The sequence below is a fragment of the Pogona vitticeps genome, chromosome 4 (genome assembly GCF_051106095.1).
Source record: "Pogona vitticeps strain Pit_001003342236 chromosome 4, PviZW2.1, whole genome shotgun sequence".
Classification (NCBI taxonomy): domain Eukaryota; kingdom Metazoa; phylum Chordata; class Lepidosauria; order Squamata; family Agamidae; genus Pogona; species Pogona vitticeps.
Window position 1 is genome coordinate 221,440,185 of NC_135786.1, and position 19,119 is coordinate 221,459,303.

At 37.9% G+C, this 19,119-nt stretch overlaps 1 protein-coding gene across 6 annotated transcripts in view; it reads right to left on the reverse strand.

Moving 5' to 3' along the window:
* The window catches only part of CSMD3 (CUB and Sushi multiple domains 3), a 700,243-nt gene that overhangs the window by 319,383 nt on the left and 361,741 nt on the right, over positions 1 to 19,119 (reverse strand). For all 6 annotated transcript variants that reach the window (XR_013544184.1, XM_072999268.2, XM_072999267.2 and 3 more), the window contains one exon: positions 7,375 to 7,496. Coding sequence is in view for 5 of the 6 variants with exons in the window: in XM_072999268.2 (XP_072855369.2) it covers positions 7,375 to 7,496 (122 nt within the window). In the remaining variant the exon portion in view is untranslated. The remainder of the gene's footprint in view (positions 1 to 7,374; positions 7,497 to 19,119) is intronic.

The following is a 19,119-nucleotide window of genomic DNA, read 5'->3' on the forward strand; positions in this document are numbered from 1 at the left end:
ATTGCATCATAACAAAGAAATGAGTCACATCGAAAATAGAAAACCAACCAAACATAACATACACAAAAATGTAGAACAGATAAATACACAAATACCTTGGTATTTATCCATATATAAACAATTTAAGTTTGAGTTCAATATATTATTGATATACAATACAGCAATAAATGAAATCTTAAAAAGAGTAGGACTGTCAAATCTCTGTAATTTTAAAACAGTCACAGAAAGATATTCACCATTTCATGTTATAAAAGTATTCAATTATTTTTTTCAAAAAAAACATTCAGCTTGTGAATGTGGGATACTGAGCTTCTGTATCCATGATTCAAAGCACCAGGAAATGGCCTGATGTTGCTGCACAATATCATACACACATTGCCAGCAGGAAAAAGGATGGCAAGTACAGGGCAGCATGAATGTTGACAACACCAATGGCACCAGTCATGATGGTCTACAGGATACCATCTTGTGCTCACTACCATAGACAAAGTGACACCAAGAAAGGGAAAATCCCAGAAGCTGATTCTTTTTTTTTTCCCCATCAGTTAACCACTTCTCACCCAAACACAAAGCAATTGTCAGGGCTGTTTTCAACAAGCTTCAAAGTTATTATTAATATTGGGGGGGGGGGCTGCCCTTATTTTTAGAATTGCCTTGTGGAATATTGATTTTCTGTGCTGCACAATATAATCATTTATGCTTATATGCAATACATCAATATCTTGAACAGTAGTAAACATCACAAGATTATATCCAGCCAATGAGAGCAAGGAGACTTGTGAAAACATTCAGCATTTTATAGCAGTTCAAAGAATTGACCATGCTGCACTTATACCATGTTGCAGGAGTAATCTTTTTTACATTGAATAAAGAGCACGGTCCTGATACTGTAACTGTGCCATTTATTCTGAAAGAATGCAGAAGGCTCATTTGCATCACACTTTATCAGATTCTTCTGATTTTCTTTCCAAAACCAAACACCCCCCAAGTCCATAAATATGTTGTGTTTTGGGTTATTATTTTCTTTTTTCCCTACTTTGATTAACAGAAATCTCTTATAAAATGTGTTATCCATTTGATCATACTAATGCATTATTTTCCACAATTCACTTTTGGATCTTTTCTTTATTGAATGTAAAGTAGTTATACATTTTTACACAGTAAGAGTGGTGAGATCAGCCTGACTAATAAGGCCCAATTATACATAAGCATAAAGGGTACCATTATGGGGAAACCAATAAGCTTCAAATCCTTCCTTCCTTGTTAAGCAACTTGAGGACAACCATGTTTTTTTGCTTATTCCAGAGAAGAACCCAATCCCCAAAACTACTCACTCTCATTTGTAAAGTCTTCAATACCCAGGTCTACCAAGAACATCTACCCTTCATCCACCCTTTGCTTTTCCCATTTCTTAGTAGTAGCCTCTTCCCCTCGTTCTTTAATTTCTTCACATTGTCCACTTCTTCTTCTTCTTCTTCTTCTTCTTCTTCTTCTTCTTCTTCTTCTTCTTCTTCTTCTTCTTCTTCTTCTTTTGAAACAGCTCTTTGCATTTTGCTTGGTATTCTGAGTTATCATCCTTTTTTCTGTGTTCACTCAGGAGCCCAGTAAAAGGTTAGATAATAATGGTAGATATTTCCACCATGAATTAGACAAGGGGAATATGTATGCAATTTTGTGGCTCTCTATAGTTTTTCATAGCACCAGGTTGCATATGTAGGATGGGACCAGACATTAAAGTGATTCAGGTCTTTTCTAGAGGTTCAACACATGGTGCTGGAGCTCTCCTATTTAGCACCACTTTGTTCTCCATACTACCTGACATATGTAGAAAATCACTATGGTAGGAGAGATGTAAACAGCAGAAGTGCCAGTCATAGGTCTACAGAAAACAACCAAACTCAAACCCATGTACAAAACAAATATTGCAGAACACTACAAAAATGCACTGGAGTTATGTTCCAAAACCTGTTGTTCTCCCATCAAACAAAATGGAACTGAGAGGCTTAATGAGGCATGTGTTCTACAAAATTCTGTACAAGTGCAAGTTCTAGACATGTGAGGTACAGACCAGAAGATATAAAATTCAAGGTTCATCTCAGGAGTGCAAGATCTGACCATAGGACCTTGGGGAAGTACCCTCACATCTCCCGTCTTCATTGAAGTATTGAAAGTGTAGAAGAGCAGCTCACAATTTTCCCCCCTTCCCAGTGATTTGAGGAGTTTTACTTTCAGCTTTGAGGAAAGGGCCTATGGTTCTAAAATGGCAAAACAAGTGCCTCCAAGATGCCCCAAAGGAAGGACTCCTGATTTATCTGGATGAAACAGACGTGCCTGTGGCCAACTGAAACTCAGACAAGGGGATATTGATTTGACCTTCCTTATTTCTGTTCGTACTCCCTTTGAAATCTCAGTTTTGCAGTTTGCTTGTACAGCTGGATTCAACTTTAAACTTAAACGCTTTTGATAGTGGCCACAAGTGCATTTGTACAGTTAAGGCTAGCATGCTAACTACATCCCTTCCCAGATATGCTATTTCTGATCATGGTTACACATACTTTTTTCATTATTTTATTTTATTTTATTTTATTTCATATCATTTTATAATCATCATCATTGTAACACACTCTGCTTGGATATCTCTCCAAGAAGTGTTTGAGAAGTTCATCCCATCTAGACTGCTGTGGCTAGAGCACTAGCTGGGATAAGGAGCAAGTGACTCCTTCGTTCTAGCAGCTTTTTTGGCTACTAAGTGGTGCCTCGACTTACAACTGTCCCGACATACGACCATTTTGAGTTGCAATCAGCTCCAGCCGCAAAATTTTACTTCGACTTGTGATCGGAGCTTCGAGTTGCAAACAGAAAAGAGGCAGGGAAAAAAAGTGGGGAATTCAAATTAGAGTACTAATCATTGGTAGTTACAAAGAAGAGATTCTTTGTAGCTCTTTCGCCCCAATGGTTAGAGTGTGTGCGTTTGCAGAGAGGCTTCAGACTGCCTGGTGCTGCTTTCTGCTTCTTGGTGAGTACATTTACAGGGTTTTGCAAGGTGGGTTTGGGCTGGAGGGGTTATGTTTCTATGCTGTGATTTGTTTCGTGTGTATTTGGTGTTGTTTTTTTCCACCCCATCGCATTCTGATGGGGCTTGCTCTGTTTTTTGTTTGTTTGTTTGTTTTCCGGCCCCATCATGTTTCGATGGGGCTGGCTGCGCTGTTTATTTTTTTTCTTTCAGCTCCATCGTGTTCTGATGGGGATTCCTATGCTGTTTATTTTTGGGTTTTTTTCTTTCAGCTCCATTGCGTTCCGATGGGGCTTCCTGTGCTGTTTATTTTTGGTGGTTTTTTTTCGTTCAGCCCCATCACGTTCCGATGGGGCTTCCTGTGTGGTGGTGTTGTTGCTGTTTTTCAGCCGGAACGGATTAATGGGGTTTCAGTGTACTCCTATGGGAAATGGTGCTTCGACTTACAACCATTTCAAGTTACCCCCATCTTCTGGAACGGATTATGGTCGTAAGCCGAGGCACCACTGTATTATGTTTCTAGGCAAAATTCTAAGTCCTCCTGTTTCCAGCCTCATCATTTCCCTCTATATAACTGGAGGCGATGACAGGAAGAATGGCTAACATAGTGCCCCTTTGGTTTTATTCATGCAAAATATAAGAAGCAGTCTCTTGTGTAACATGTAACTTTTTAAAATGGCAGAACTGTAGATTAAACAAGTCATACTGTATTGATTTTAAATGTCTATTAGAATAGAAGATCTCTTAGAAAGTGAGTACAAACCTCACTTGGCTCAAAAACAAAGGCATAGTGATACTTTACAATTTGAAATGTTTTATTACACTTGTCAACATCCAGCATGAGCTACCACAGAATTATCCTATTTCTAATGTAGTACTGCTGAAATCATCAAAAATGTGATGCTGTCTGGCACAACTTGATGCACTACTGAGAAGCTCCAGATAAATAAAACATCTAAACTAGTTCTTGGATCTTAAAAAAACTGCTGTCTCTGTACAATTCTGCACCAGTATTAATAGAAAAAAAGATCAGATAGAATATGCTACTCTCTACTTTATGGCCTGCCTTTGAAAATGTGCTCATAAAAAACAGTAGCATTAGCTGGACACTTTTGTCCTGTGGAAAATAAATCCCAAATTAAAATAGCCAATGCCATTTCATTCCCCCCCCCCCAGCTCCTTGTTTCCAGAATATGGAGCTGATCATCTTAAATCCTTGAAGCTTGTTCACAGGATTTATTTTGGGTCTTCATGCCAATGTATTTGTGGATGTGTAAGGATGCACATGTCCAGGTTGCCAAATCATCATCATCATCCAGCTTGCCTTTACCTGTCTGCCTCAAAATTGTTCCATAAAGAACAGTTAGGATGAATAAGGTAATCTTTCAGAAATAAAAAAAAAATCAGAAATTCCCAATTCTCCCTGGTCCAAAGATTCAGAGACTCTCATGGAATCCCTTGCATTGTCAGGAAGCAGTTGGAGCTACGAGATGACCAGGGAGTCTTTAATTACTGAAAATTGCCACCACCAGCGCACCTTTACCAGCAGTGGTGTTTTTCAGTAGTCAGTGACCACCACCCCCTTTCCCTTGATCCCAATGGTTCCCTGACAAGCTTAAGGAAGGGTAAGAGAAATGTCTTATTTACAAAGAAATGTGTGTATTTGTTATTGCTAAGACATCAGTGGAACCTACAGGACAAAAATGTGTGCTGTTTATATAGCTCCCCATAGTGCTTAAAACACTTACTGGGCGGTTTAGAATTTAAATTTGTAGGCTAGACATAGTGCCCCCAGCAAGCTGAGGTCTTATTTTACCAACCTCGGAAGGATGGAAGGCTGAGTGAACCTTGAGCTGGCTACTTAGGATTGAACCCCAGCAAAGTTTTGGCTGCAATACAGCAATTTAACCATTGTGACACGAGGCAAGGTTTCAGTCATTAATTATCAAGATCCTGTTATATGCCATTAGTTGCCTCCAACTTATGACAACCTTATGAATTAATGGATTCCAAAACTCCTATCATTAGCAGCCTGTTTATGTTTGTAATTTTCTGTTTTCCAGAAAAAGAACATTAATCTATAAAGAGCTGATGATGTCACCAGTTATTATAGTGTTTTAAAACTCATTGCATTTACATTTTGGAATGGCTTGTTTCAAAATGTTATGCCTTTTTAAAGGATATTTGATCTTAAAAGGGATAGCGTTGAGTGCATGAATAAACGCAGAGAAAATAAACTGTGTTTAATTTTCATTTAACATAAATATTGGTGGGATAGTTCAGAGTGTGCATTTCTCATCAAACACAAGCAGATGCGAGAAGTGATTCCAAAACACACTTGTGAAATGAACTCTTCAATTAGTAAAATAGTTATAAGCCATGGAAAATAAAATAATTGGTTGTAGGATTTTTATTGTTTATCCTGTTGTTATTCTCTATTAAAGAGATGATTGATCTACCTAGATCTTGCTATAAAACCCTGCTTGAGCTCAGTTCCTGAAGTTCCCCCAGCTCTCTAGATCTAGTTTTCCAAGTATGCCAGAGCTTGCAGTGATGACATGGAAAGCCACAACTGGAAACAGACAGGAAACTACTTAAAATTACTGCAGAAGCGAGCTCACACTAATTACTAATATTAGCTGTGCAAAACATTCATTAAGGGACATTAACTAAAATTGAAATTTCACAAAGTTGATAAAGCATATTTTAATAATGGGAATAAACAAGGAAGTTGTGACGGGAAAGACCAGAAGCTCCGGGTCTTTCTAGTAGAGCCGACTCTCTTAAAGACTTCCAAAATGACCCAGACTAGCCCTCCCGCCTCCCCTGGTCGTAAGGAAGACCAAGGTGCCGGCGCACAGGAGTCAGGAGAAGCACCACCAGAGGGGAAGGTGTCATGTGCGGTTGATACCAGCGACTTGGAGGAAGCTCTCAAGGGGTTAATGACACCCGGTCCTTATAAGGAAGATTTAGAGGGAAGAGAGGAGGTGGGGTTAAAGAGAGAGGAAGGAGGGCTGGGGGATATAACCGTGAGGCGGGATGATATCCCCGGTGGTTGGGACATGGTCTGGATAGAGGATCCGTGGACCAAGCGTTGGGAGCAGGTGCGAGTGCCTTGAGAGGAGGCCGAAAGGAGGCGTAAGAGGGGCTTGATTGCAGAAACCCTCTTATTTGGGGGAGACGGAGGCTAAGCTATGGCGTAAGAAGCTGACCGAGGTGAAGGAGGCAAGTGAGAGGGAAAGGGCGGTCAGACAGGCATGGCATATAGAAGAGCTGAAGAAGATGGGCTGCTACCTGGTCCCTGGAGTGCCTCGCCAAGGGAAGGAGACCTTTCGTGGGGTTGGATGGGAGACGAAGAAACCCTCCCGTTATTGAATCCGTTTGATCAAGAAATAAAGGACAAACTGTTGGGGGAGGTCCCTGTTGGACCTTGGGATACTGAACCTGTTGAAGCTGTTTTTGAAACTACATGGATACCCTTGCCTGAGCCGGTTTTAGGGCAAGAGACCAAACCAAAGTCACCAGTTAAAATTGATGTTCCGTTTGTTCCGTTTAATAAAGAAAAGTTAACAGCAGAGAAAGCGGTTTCGACTCCTTCTTGGGAAGAGCGGGAAGCCCCGAACAATGAACCCTCACAGAAGTTTATTATTCTATTGACATGCTTGTTTACATTATGTTTAAGATGGGCAAAATGCAGCCAATGTGCCATATGAGCCATATGAGACCTCCCAAATGCATCTTTGCAGGCTCCCTGGACACCTAATGTGCCCTTTAGTGAGTGTAGAGGGAAAATCAGCCACGTTTCCAAGATTCCACCACATCTAGGGCACCCTCTACTCTCCATTTTTGTTAATTGTTTCTTAATTGTTAATTTGGTCACTAACTTGACAACTAAATGTCACAAGGGGGCTTAGTCTCTTTTTCTCTCTATCTGCATTTGTATCAACCTTATTTGTATAGCTAGTTCTGTATCTATGCTTGAGGCCAGATATGTCACCTCCATAACACACCAAGCTTAGTTAATGAATGATGAAAAACAACCCCTGAAGCGAAACTCATGATATCTTGACAACTATAATGTAGGTCTTTGCTATTGGAGAGCTACTGGTGCAGTGATCTAATGAAATAAACAGGACAAAAGGCATGGGTCAGTAACGAATATAAAAATGCTAAACCTTAAACAATATAAATATGGCAATCAACATAATTACTTGTTGTGCTACCCCTTACCCAACCTAAGCAAGTCTGCAGAATTCTAGAAGTCATACTAAATTAGTTACTCTCTCTCTCTCTCTCTCTCTCTCTCTCTCTCTCTCTCTAATTTGATACTTGCCTTAAAATATTCTCAGGTTTGAATTTACCTTGTTTGGATTGATAGCTGTGATGACCCACACACATTGAGCATTACTGTCATACTGGAATGGGAAGTTAGGGGATGTGAAAGTGCCACCAGGTCCCTGAAGATTAGATCCACATGTTTTCACTGTAAAAGAAGGAATCAATATTATAGCTCTCATATTACATGTTATTCTACCTGCAACGTGTAAATATACATTTTTCCCCCTGGAATGTTTGATCCCAAGAGTCATGTGTCTGTGGCCCTTCAGATACTTTTGGACTTCTATTGGCCTAAAACAGTTATTCTCAAGAAGACCGTATAACCCACCCACACTGCCCCAGTGCATCCTGACACATTTGATGGGGGGCACAGACTGAAAAATGTGAGAACTCCCTGGGGAAAAAATACATATTTTGTTGTATCTTTGTTTGACAGGGGATCCTGGAACATGAGATGAGCTCCTAAAAGGGCTGTGACCAAAAAATGCTTGATAATATCTGGTCTAAAGGATGAGAGATGGGAATTGGACCTGATTTGCCCCATAGATTGGAAAAAACAAGAAGTGAAGTCCAAAGTCTGAAGGGCCATCAGTTTATCACAATATTTGATTAGCTGTCTGGTAAACTTCAATAGAGGCAAAGGGGACTTAAAAATCAGATGTGAAAATCCATCCCATAAACCTTTTGATGACTGATTCCAGACAAAGACTTAACACTTCCAAATCATGGTACATAATCCAGTGTAAGTATATACTAGGGCATGTGCACCTAGAACCTGCACTACAATTAAGAAGTCACCATTTCCATTTGGAGCCCTGCATATACACAAGCTATCTTAAACTGCATCTTCAACAACAACAACAATATGGGAAATGTGTAGAAAAGAACAATATTAAAGGGGATATAGAAACACACTTATCAAGAGCATGTGAAGCCTCATATTGGTATCTGACTTTGGCCAGAGCTATTCTCCTCTTATTATCCATACACAGTAATATCCAGGGTATCAGCCCACAAATAAAGCTAATTCTACTCCCCTCATGCATGGTGAGGCAACTAATTGACTGTCTGAAAGTTGTACCAAAGCCACATGGCACTTGATGCAATAAGAATGAGGTTTAATCACGTTACAATGAGAAATTCAGGTAAGATCCTAGATCAGGGGTCAGGAAACTTTTTTACCTTTTACCCCCCCCCCAAAAAAATTATATATGCTGACATTAGCCCCTTGATTTGAAAGGAAGGAAATCATACATTATTTGAATTCAAAATCTTATTGAATCTATTCAAAATTACTTTGAAAGCTTCAACTTGCTTGAAAACTTCAGGTTTTGGAGAAATGATGTTGCTTCATCTTGGATATGAGAGCATCAATATTGGCGCTCTGCTCATCCTCATTACCCCCAGGATTTTCATTTTTACCCCATTTGGGGTAATTTACCCCTGTTCCCTGACCACTGTCCTAGATGCACCAGGATCAAATCTAATCTGGAGGAGAGGTTTCATACATCTCACATATACACTTTGATATCAGGTTTCACTATCTCTGAAATGTGTGCTGGAAAACTGCACTTGAACTCCTGCATGTCAAGGAGTGGGCTTTTGACAGAAGGTAAACATTCTTTGTGGACTAGAAAGAAACAGGGATAGGTGAAAATATGTCAATGTTCGTTTGGTCGTTTAGTCGTGTCCGACTCTTCGTGACCCCATGGACCAGAGCACGCCAGGCCCTCCTATCCTCCACTGCCTCCCAGAGCTGGGTCAGATTCATGTTGGTTGCTTCGGTGACACTGTCCAACCATCTCGTCCTCTGTCGTCCTCTTCTCAATGTAGATGTACAAAAATGTGTATAGTTGAAAAACAGGGACCAACATGCACATTTTTAAATGCACGGAAAGAAAATGCCACCTGATGCAGAAAGGGAACAGAATGAGCTAAGTGGAGCAAGAACCACAATGAGAACTACAGATCAACACTCGTGTAGAATAAAAATGAAAATATGAAATAAACTTCACAAATTAAACGTTGCATGCTGTAGCTCTTATTCACCTTCTCAAGGCTATTAAATGGTAGAAAGCCACTACAGCTAGAAACACCAGATGTTTTATGTTCTTCATACTTTGGTGTTTAATGATGCATGTAACAACACCTTGAGCTCAGTAAACTTATTTTTAAAACGTAACGCTGAATTGTGATTTAGATCAACAGAAATTCTAAGGAGGCAATAAAATATGGTGTTTTCGAAGCATACTTTCATCTTTTCCCCCCACAAATCAAATATTTTTTGTAAGATCTGCTCTTTTCTGGATTTATGTCTGACAGCTGCTGCTATTTATAAGGGGTTTTAGATATTATATGAATTAAAATAATATATTCAGAAGTCTTGTCTCACAGTCATTTTTGTCACTGCCATCTGTTATACTAAGTAGGAGCCGTACAGTTTTATTAAAGGGAAAAATGCATCTTACAAATACAGAGATTAGATCCCAAAAATATAATTATGAAATTTGTGTTAGGGTAAGCAGGTCAAGATTTATGTGTCTTTGTACAAATTATTCTGATACACTTGTATTGTTAAGTTTGCAAGAATCAACTAAAGTAGTCCCATTTGAACCAATTGAACTCATGGAATTCACTCACCAAATCCTTACTGATTCAATGAGATTACTTATGTGTAACTTAGGATCTGAGCCTATGTGTAATTTTGCTTCCCATCTGGGAAAAAAAGCTTGTGGATGATGATGATCCCCTGGAAACGTAGAGAATACTGCTATGGAAAGGGATTGCAAAAAATGATTCTTCCTGCATGTTATAATGTTAGTGAATGACATAGACGTTTCCATGTCACAATAACATGAAAACAGGTGCTCAGATGTGATGATGGCACAAGGAGAAACACATATTTTTGCTCTATGAATGTCTGTGATGGGCTACAGAATTGTAATCTTTACTAAACTAATGTATATATTTTCTTTTTTTGGTGTTGATTTCAGCCAAGTCATATCACCACATCGATCATTTTTCACATACAGGTTTTTTTTCAAAGTGAAAGCAAAACCTGGAGGACTTGGTATGTGATGTAATGGTTTCTGTCTTCACAGCTATATACAATTTTATCTGTTATCTATGGAGCAGTCTCATTACAAAGCGGATGGCTGCTTTTCTGGTTTTACCTCATTAGCCAGCACAACACATATTATTTAAAATGCTACTAGTCTAATATAGCTCCTTGACTTTAGAACTTTAGAACTGTAACAGATGGACAGCTTCAAAGAAACCAATCTCATCCATGTTTTGATTCTCCAGGACAGTCATGTTTGTTGGCTGAGTTTAAATAAAATTCTGTTCTTATGCTTGAAGAGTTCAATTTCACTGCCAGTTGCATCATTATGTGTAGCTTGCTAATGGCACTGCAGTTTTGTTGGTTTTGCATTAATATTTTTAAAGCAAATCACAGGCAGCTTGGTTTCAATTTTTTTCATCATTGCTTTGGACTGAAATGAACTCTGATAATAACTAATAAGTGCACTCTGGCTCTTATTGTGAAAACTTTGAGCATACAGTATATTAACTTCATTTTCCTCTCGAGTGAAACCATTCTGAACAAGTAATCTTATATCACTGCTGACTGGATAGCTCTGTGAGTTAGATATCCAGTTGTGGAGCTAGAGGTTGGGAGTTTGATTCCCCTCCCCACTGCCTTCCAGAAGTAAAGTCAGCTTGTGTAAGCCCTGGGCAAGCTGCACAGTCTCATGATGCATAGATTATGTTATGAAACTACAAAGTACGGTAAGTTTGGATGATGGTACAGGACAATTTAACCAAGGCAAAAGTAAGTAGAAAAGGTGGCATGATCAGAAAGGTAGAAAAGCAGTCTTCAAACGAGAATAGGGTATTAGTGCTTTTCTCCTTAAGCTCCAGCAAAATGCCAAAGATCCATATACACTATAAAATAGGAAGAGCATCATCACCTGTGAATAAGCAAGACTTAAGGAAAGAAAAAGTGGAAAGGTGTTTTCCCGGATATTTTGCTTGCTTTTTGAACAAAACAGGAATAACATTCCATGGATATTTCCTTGAAAGAAAACTTACAGGAGATTATTTTAAAATTTTGCAAATAAACTTGAAATTAAGGATTTAAAAGCACAAACCTTCAATATCTATTCTGGTTTTAAAAATAATTTTCTAGAAAGTATATGCAGCTACCTCTTTATTAAAGAATGTGGAGAAGAATGGAAAGGACACTGATCATTTTATCTAAGATTTGAATAATCTTTTAATCAGATGCATCAGCACAAAGACAATAACCCACCAGAGTTCGCTTATTTATGGGCACCTCATAGACAGCATATGCAATGTGTAAGATTGTGCTTTAGACCAATTTTATTATGACTTTCTAGTGAGTGCTTTCACAAGGCCTTTTGTTGCTGTGAGAAAAAACAAACAAACAAGAACTATGAACTGTTGTCAAAAATACTAGTAGCATCAACACTGAGCAGGAGACTGTGATCACAGCAAAGATTCCACCTCACTCAGAAATCTCAGACAAAACAAAAAATTCTTGAATTTTCTTCCAAACTTCAAAAGCCAACAGAGAAGCAGAAGGCCTACTATGAAAAGGGGCAACTGGTAAGCTCCAAAAAAGCAGAAAAAAAAGAAGAGGAAGGAATGAAAAAAGAAGATGGGAGAATTGGTGCGAATTTATCTACCCTCTTTAAAGAAGAAACTAATAAAAAATTTCTCATTACTCTTAGAAAAGAAAGTATTTAACTTTTTTGTTGTTGCAAGGGGGCAACCCCACAGAGGGGGATGTCGAATATTCCCATTTTTTCTTATAGGTTGTTTCGTCTCCATCCTCCATGTGTTCTTTTATCAGGTACATAAAAAGAAGCTGAAGTCACATCTTTGCAATAAAACCAGGGAAAGTGTTGTTGCTGTGGTTAATTGCAACAGGTGCAACCCCACTTGTAGGATGCACTTTGGTGGAAGCTTGCTTAAAGCCCCCATATTTATTTATTTATTTATTAAATTCATATACCTCTTTCTTTTCTGTCTTTTTCTTCTTCTTCTTAATTAATTAATTTATTTATTTAAAATATTTTTCCCTACCTTCCTCCTTAAAAAGGACCCAAGGCAGCTTACATCATTAAAAGACAATATTTAAAGTTAAAAACAGAAAGGATACAAATAATAATGATAATAATGTGAACAATCAAACAAATACTACTATAAGAAACATGAAATATAATACACACACACATAACACACACACACTCACACACACATAAACAAAAACAAACACGCAAGCAGCTAGTCACTGAGGAAAAACTTGTCTGAAGAGAAAGGTTTTTGTCTGCTTGCTGAAGGACAACGGGGTTGGGCCCAGCCTGGCTTCCTGTGGGAGGGAGTTCCAAAGTCTGGGAAAAGCAACAGAAAAGGCCCTCTCCTGTATACGCACCAAACATACCTGTGAAATGGTGAAACTAAGAGAAAGGCTTTTCCTGATGGTCTTAACACCCAAGCAGACTCATAAAGAGCCTTGAGATACAGTACCTTGACCCCAAGCCAAGGGCTTTATGGATTAGAACCAGCACTTTCAAATTGTGAATTTCTTGAAGAAATCCCCTAATCACAAAAAGCTAGATGTTTTCTCTGTTTTTAAACTGTGACTGTATTAGAATAAGATTCAGTATTCTAGATTCTCGATTCACTTTGGTTGAATTCAAAAGGTGACATCACAAGCAAACTACAAACTTTGAAGTGTTGGGCATTTAGGCTGTGCTAATGTACTGTACATGAGATCTTTAAAAACTCAAATGTGTTATATAAATGCTACCAGCAGGTTTTTACCCAGATCCAGCAAAATGACTCCCCAAAGAAATGTGAGGAAGATGGAAGACTAAGCATATATGTAAAACCTTTGCTGATTAATTCTCAACATAAGTCAATAAAATGAATTTCAATGTAATTTAATTTGTAAATCTGAATGGCATTGTTAAACTATATTCTTTTTTTAAAAAAAGAATCCTGAAATATCAAACTTTGAATGCTTATTAAAGTAATTCATTTGATAGCTAAAAGAAACTAGTTTTTAAAAGACCTGATACGTCCTTCACGCCCAAGGCATTCCTCCAAAGAATCAATATTTTTGTACTGAGATAGAAAATTGCCCTATAAACTACTTCTTCCTCACCACCTGATTACCCCCTCAGTGTAGTCTCTTTCCAAAATCAAGCCTCTAATATTGAACGATTCATTAAACATATTAGCCCTTTGATTATCTCAAGTACTAATGAGAATTACTGTGTTCAAAACACTGCAGGCTCATCTTTTCTAAATAAGAAACTCTAGTCTACAGACTATTTCAGTAAATCTCACACATTGCTCTTAAAGGTTTGACAGTGTCCAGATACAGGTTCAGACTTCCCTGGTGCTGCCTGTAGTGTCTCAGTGTCAGGTGAACATCATCCATCACCTCTTTGTTTCATCACTTAATAGGAGTAATTAGTTGCCACTACAGAACAGTGCAAAAATATTCACACACACACACACACACACACACACGAAATGCTAAAACAGATATGAATGGGAAATTTGATAGCTACAGTGATACCTCACAAAGTGAAAATAATTCATTCAGTGAGTCATTTTGTATTGCGAAAATTTCATCTTGCGAAGCACGGTTTCCCATAGGAATGCATTGGAATTTAATTAATGTGTTCCTATTCATTTTGCGCAGCACAGTCATAAAAAATTTGTCTTGTGAGTCACCAAAAAATATCGCAAAATGCGTTTGTCTTGTGAGATTTCCGTTGTGCGAGGCATTCGTTCTGCGAGGCATTCGTCTTGTGAGGCACCACTGTACAACATGTTAATAACAATATAACACTCCACATATCTAATGAAGTAGAATAAACTCCATGAAAGCTTATGCAAAATAGAATTCTTTTTTTTATTATATTGTGTATGCCATCAAAAGCATAAATGTCAGCCCAGTCTCATCATTTCCTGTTGTTCCACAATCAATCTTGTTCTGTCTCAATTTAGTGGATTTTCCCATGTATGAATTATTTGTTATACATTCTTGCTAAAACTGTCAATTTGGTGTTCATTTATTTCAGTGCCTACATTTTTGTCGACTAAGCAATTTTTGTACATTTTTAACATGTGCATCTTACAGAGTAAATTTCTTATTGCTGTCCTGCATTGTGTTCTGTTGTCTTGCAGAACACATCACAAGACAGGAAGCATATGGATTTTTGACTGCAAACAGCAGACCATTTCCAGAATTACTGGCTGATTTTATATATATATATATATATTTCCAGAATTATATATATATATATATAATTATTATATATATTATATAATAATAATATATATAATATATATATATTATATATATTATATATATATATTCAAAATAACTCTACAAATATTCCAAAGTAGAATGACTGCTACACTTTAAGAAATTGAAGCACTGGATGGATTGCTTTCATTTTTCTTCACCATCAGCCAGTCACACTTTGCTTTTAAGTAGGAAAGAATACCACACAGGAAGAAGAGCTCTTTATTTTCCTCTTGGCTAGCTGTAAGGAATGTTGTGGAGCCTTAAGATTTTTCATTGAGGTGTCTGTTATATGAAGACAACCTAATTTGTCAAGGACAAGGAATTTTCTAAGTATTATTTCCATTCCTAGAATAAAGGGCAAGGCTAAAATGAAGATGAAGATTCCTTATTTCTTCTACAGTCTTATTCTCTCACAATATCGTCAATAATACTGTCCAGATACAATTTTGCATTTCATTTTCATTTAAAACAATTAAAACACATAAATGTGGGGTTTTTGGGGGGGGGGTTGGTAGATTATATAGTGATTTTCAAACACTGGGGTAAGAGGAGATGCCTCCTCACAATTATAAAGTGTGATGCCCTCCTTAGTCATTAGCCACCCCTGTTTTTAAGAAATCCTGAAAGATTTGGAAATAATTTGAAATTAAGAAATGCACTATTTTTTCTAAGATAAAAAGCACTAAGCAATTGTAAACTATTGTTACAGTTCACTTACTCCAGCCCTCATCGGAGTTACTCCCCTAACAATGCTAGTATTGAATTCTGTACTATCCATTTCCAGATATAATAACTTCAACAAACTATTCCCAATACTACTAAAATTAAAATTGCAAATGGATCAGTATGACCACGTGCATCTAGGAAGACACTTTCAGCCTTTCACAACTGAATTTTTAAAGTAGCATTTTGATGGCTTAGATTTATCAGACCCTGCACTTGAGAACATTTTATGCCCAAAGACACAAGGAATGAACACTAAGATCAATTTGATAATGAACAGATCTGCATCCATCTAATTACTTTGCTCTCATTAACTCTGCATAACAATTCTTACATTTAACCTTTACATTATGTATAATTTAGTCTTCGTAAGTCTATAAACACCTTTTCTCTTGATTATTTTGAATTTCCTCATGTAAACCATGACAATCAAGGAGAGTTAAGCAATCAACAGACTTCAGAATTGTCACTCACTTTCACAAGAGGATGCTACTTAGCTTGCAAGGGCACTGAAGAAAAATACCGAAAGTCCCTGAATGATTAAAGAGTGCTTCATACTGGCAGCTCTTGCAAAGTGTATGACATTTCTTGGATGGGTGGGTGGATGACTACAATTGCAATGACTACAATTGCAATATATTCATACTGTAATGATATATAATAAATAGTGAAGTTCTGTCTTCACTAATTTCCTGAATGTCATAAGGGAAGAAACCTGGCATATATCAATTAGGAGCTTATTCCATGATTCTCTGATTGGTGGCCGCTACCAAGAAGGCCTGATTCCTTTTTGTCACCATTTTGTCCTCCCTCCACTTTTAGCAACCTGGATTAGGAGGAAGAGATGAAAGAGGCAGCCGTTTTCTGAGAAATAAGTTCTGATGTATTGAAGCGCTAAGCCATTCTTTATAGATCATAAGCAGCACCTTGAAAGTAGCATGGAAATTGACAGAGGGCCAATACAGATGAGTAAAGACTGGGGATATATGGTCAGATTTACTAATCGCAGAAATCAGTCTGGCTGCAGCATTTTGGATGTGCTAAAGTTTTCATACTGTTTTTAAGGGCAGCCCTATGTAGACAGCATTACAGTAGTTTATTTCTCTTATTAACAATGCACGTACTGCTGTTACTATGCATTTGTTATCCGGGCAGGAGCACAATTGGACAATCATCCAAAGTTGATAAAAGGCACTTCTGACGACAGCCAATATTTGAGTCTCCATAAAGAGTACTGGGTGCAGGAAGAGTGTAGCCTCATCAAGACTGGACAGATTTCCCTCTAATCAGTCCAACAATCCTCCTACCAATAGGACCTTCATCTTATCTGGTTCAGTTTCCCTTTTTTCCCCCTCATCCATTTTATTACTGATGCTAGGCAGAGCTCAAAAATGCATACAGTATCATTTGCAAATATGAGAAATAGAACAACGTGTGACCAGCATACTTTATTGGTGAAGCCCAAATCTCCATATGATAGTATCAAAGCCTGCAGAAAGATTCAGGAGGACCAATAATGTTACACTTCCCTGCCTGTCTTCCTTAGGAGATTTCATTGCAGGATGATAAATGCTATTTCAGTGCCATGCTGTGACTTAAACCCTGATTGAAATGGATCCAGACTACCAGCTTCTTCCAAGAACACCTGCAACTGATCAGCCACAAACCTCTTGATTAACTTTCCCAACACTGGAATATTCTCAATGGCTCTGTAATTGTTTAGATCATCTGTTGACAGATTACTCTTCTTAGCAATGGACCTTATTATTTGGTGCTCATAGAACATGCAAGATTTAGCAGAAATGTCTGATTTAGATCACAAACTACAGGTCCAGCTGAATGACATATAAAAGACGCCTGCTTCTTGGGAGGAAAGTGATGACAAACCTTGACAGCATCTTAAAAAGCAGAGATATCACCTTGGCAACAAAAGTCCGAATAGTCAAAGCTATGGTTTTTCCTGTCGTGATGTATGGAAGTGAGAGCTGGACCATAAAGAAAGCAGACCGCCAAAGAATTGATGCCTTTGAATTGTGGTGCTGGAGGAGACTCTTGAAAATCCCCTGGACTGCAAGGAGAACAAACCTATCAATTCTAAAGGAAACCAACCCTGAGTGCTCACTGGAAGGACAGATCCTGAAGCTGAGGCTCCATACTTTGGCCATCTCATGAGAAGAGAAGACTCCCCGGAAAAGACCTTGATGTTAGGAAAGTCTGACGGCAAGAGGAGAAGGGGACGACAGAGGATGAGATGGCTGGACAGCGTCTGTGAAGCAACCAACATGAATTTGACATAGCTACGGGAGGCAGTGGAAGATAGGAGGGCCTGGCGTGCTCTGGTCCATGGGGTCACGAAGAGTCGGACACGACTAAACGACTAAATGATGGCGATGACACAATTGGAATCTTTTATATTTTAATGAAAACCTTCTTCAAGATATTATTTGCTGCCATTGTTTTAAAATAGTTTCTTGTCATTTAAAATAACTGATGAGCAATGCATTATAAAGCGATAAGATTTTATTAAAAGCAATTTTATTGAACAATAAAGTCAGTGTTAAGTGAATTCAGCTGTGTCAGGAGCATGACACATTTGTAATAAATGTGCATGCTATTTAACACTGTATATTATTTCTAAGCAAGATAAAACCTGATAAAACATGGACATTTTTATTAAAAAAAAACCTGAACAGTGTGTTCCAATGAAGGAGAGAGGGAGGTACATAGATAAGGAGAGAAACTGAATCTGGCTCTGTATTTCTAGTACAGGAAGTGTTGGGATAATAACAATCTTACATTCACTAACATTAGGTATCAGTAGGAGCGAGCCTAATGTAATTGTCCTTTGCCACTCTGATTGATCTCTCATCTCTGGCGTTTGAGGCAACCCCTTTTTTTCTTTTTTCTTTTTCCTCCATTCAGCAGATAAAAATATTCCTAACTTTTTAATTTGGAAGAAAATTTCTTAATTCTAAATTCACTCCAATAGATATGAAATGCATTGCGTGAATAACTCATTAAAACAAAAGATAAAATGAACTGGTATGTCTCAATAATTATTGAAATAGAATATCCAAATTATTCCAACGTCTTTCAATCGCTTGTTCTAATTACCATATATTAATTGATGTCACTCACTGTAGAAAACTCCACTCAAGTTTCAATGGCTCATTACTTAGCAGCAAGGGAGGAAAATGTACAGATCAGTCTTATCTAGAGAAACTTAATTTTGTGAATTTACCTTTGATGTTGAATGATATGGTGGCTATTTCTCCATATTTAGTTTTGAGAATTTGCAGTCTCCCTGACTTCAGTGGAGGCTGTTATCAACTTACCTTCAAAGTGCAATAAATCGTGTATGATTGGACAAATGAAAGTGGAAGTTGTTATCTCTTGGATGAGCTTTGTGAGGCAAACAAACATACTCAATGAATGCAAGTTGTTTTTGAGCTCCTCCTCAGCTCACAGTTTGGAATCTATGGCCCATCTCTTAAAATAGAGGACAGCCGGGCAATTTGAGCTACTTGCATACTGCACTATCTCCATCAAAGAAGTGAACATGGCTTCAACATCATAAGCCATGTGAATCTGGAACATTAGTAACAGAATATAAGTTGGAACTACCCACAAGAACTTGGTGCACAGCCTCGAAAACAATAATTTATTATTGAAATTTCACTGGGTTTTTGTTGTT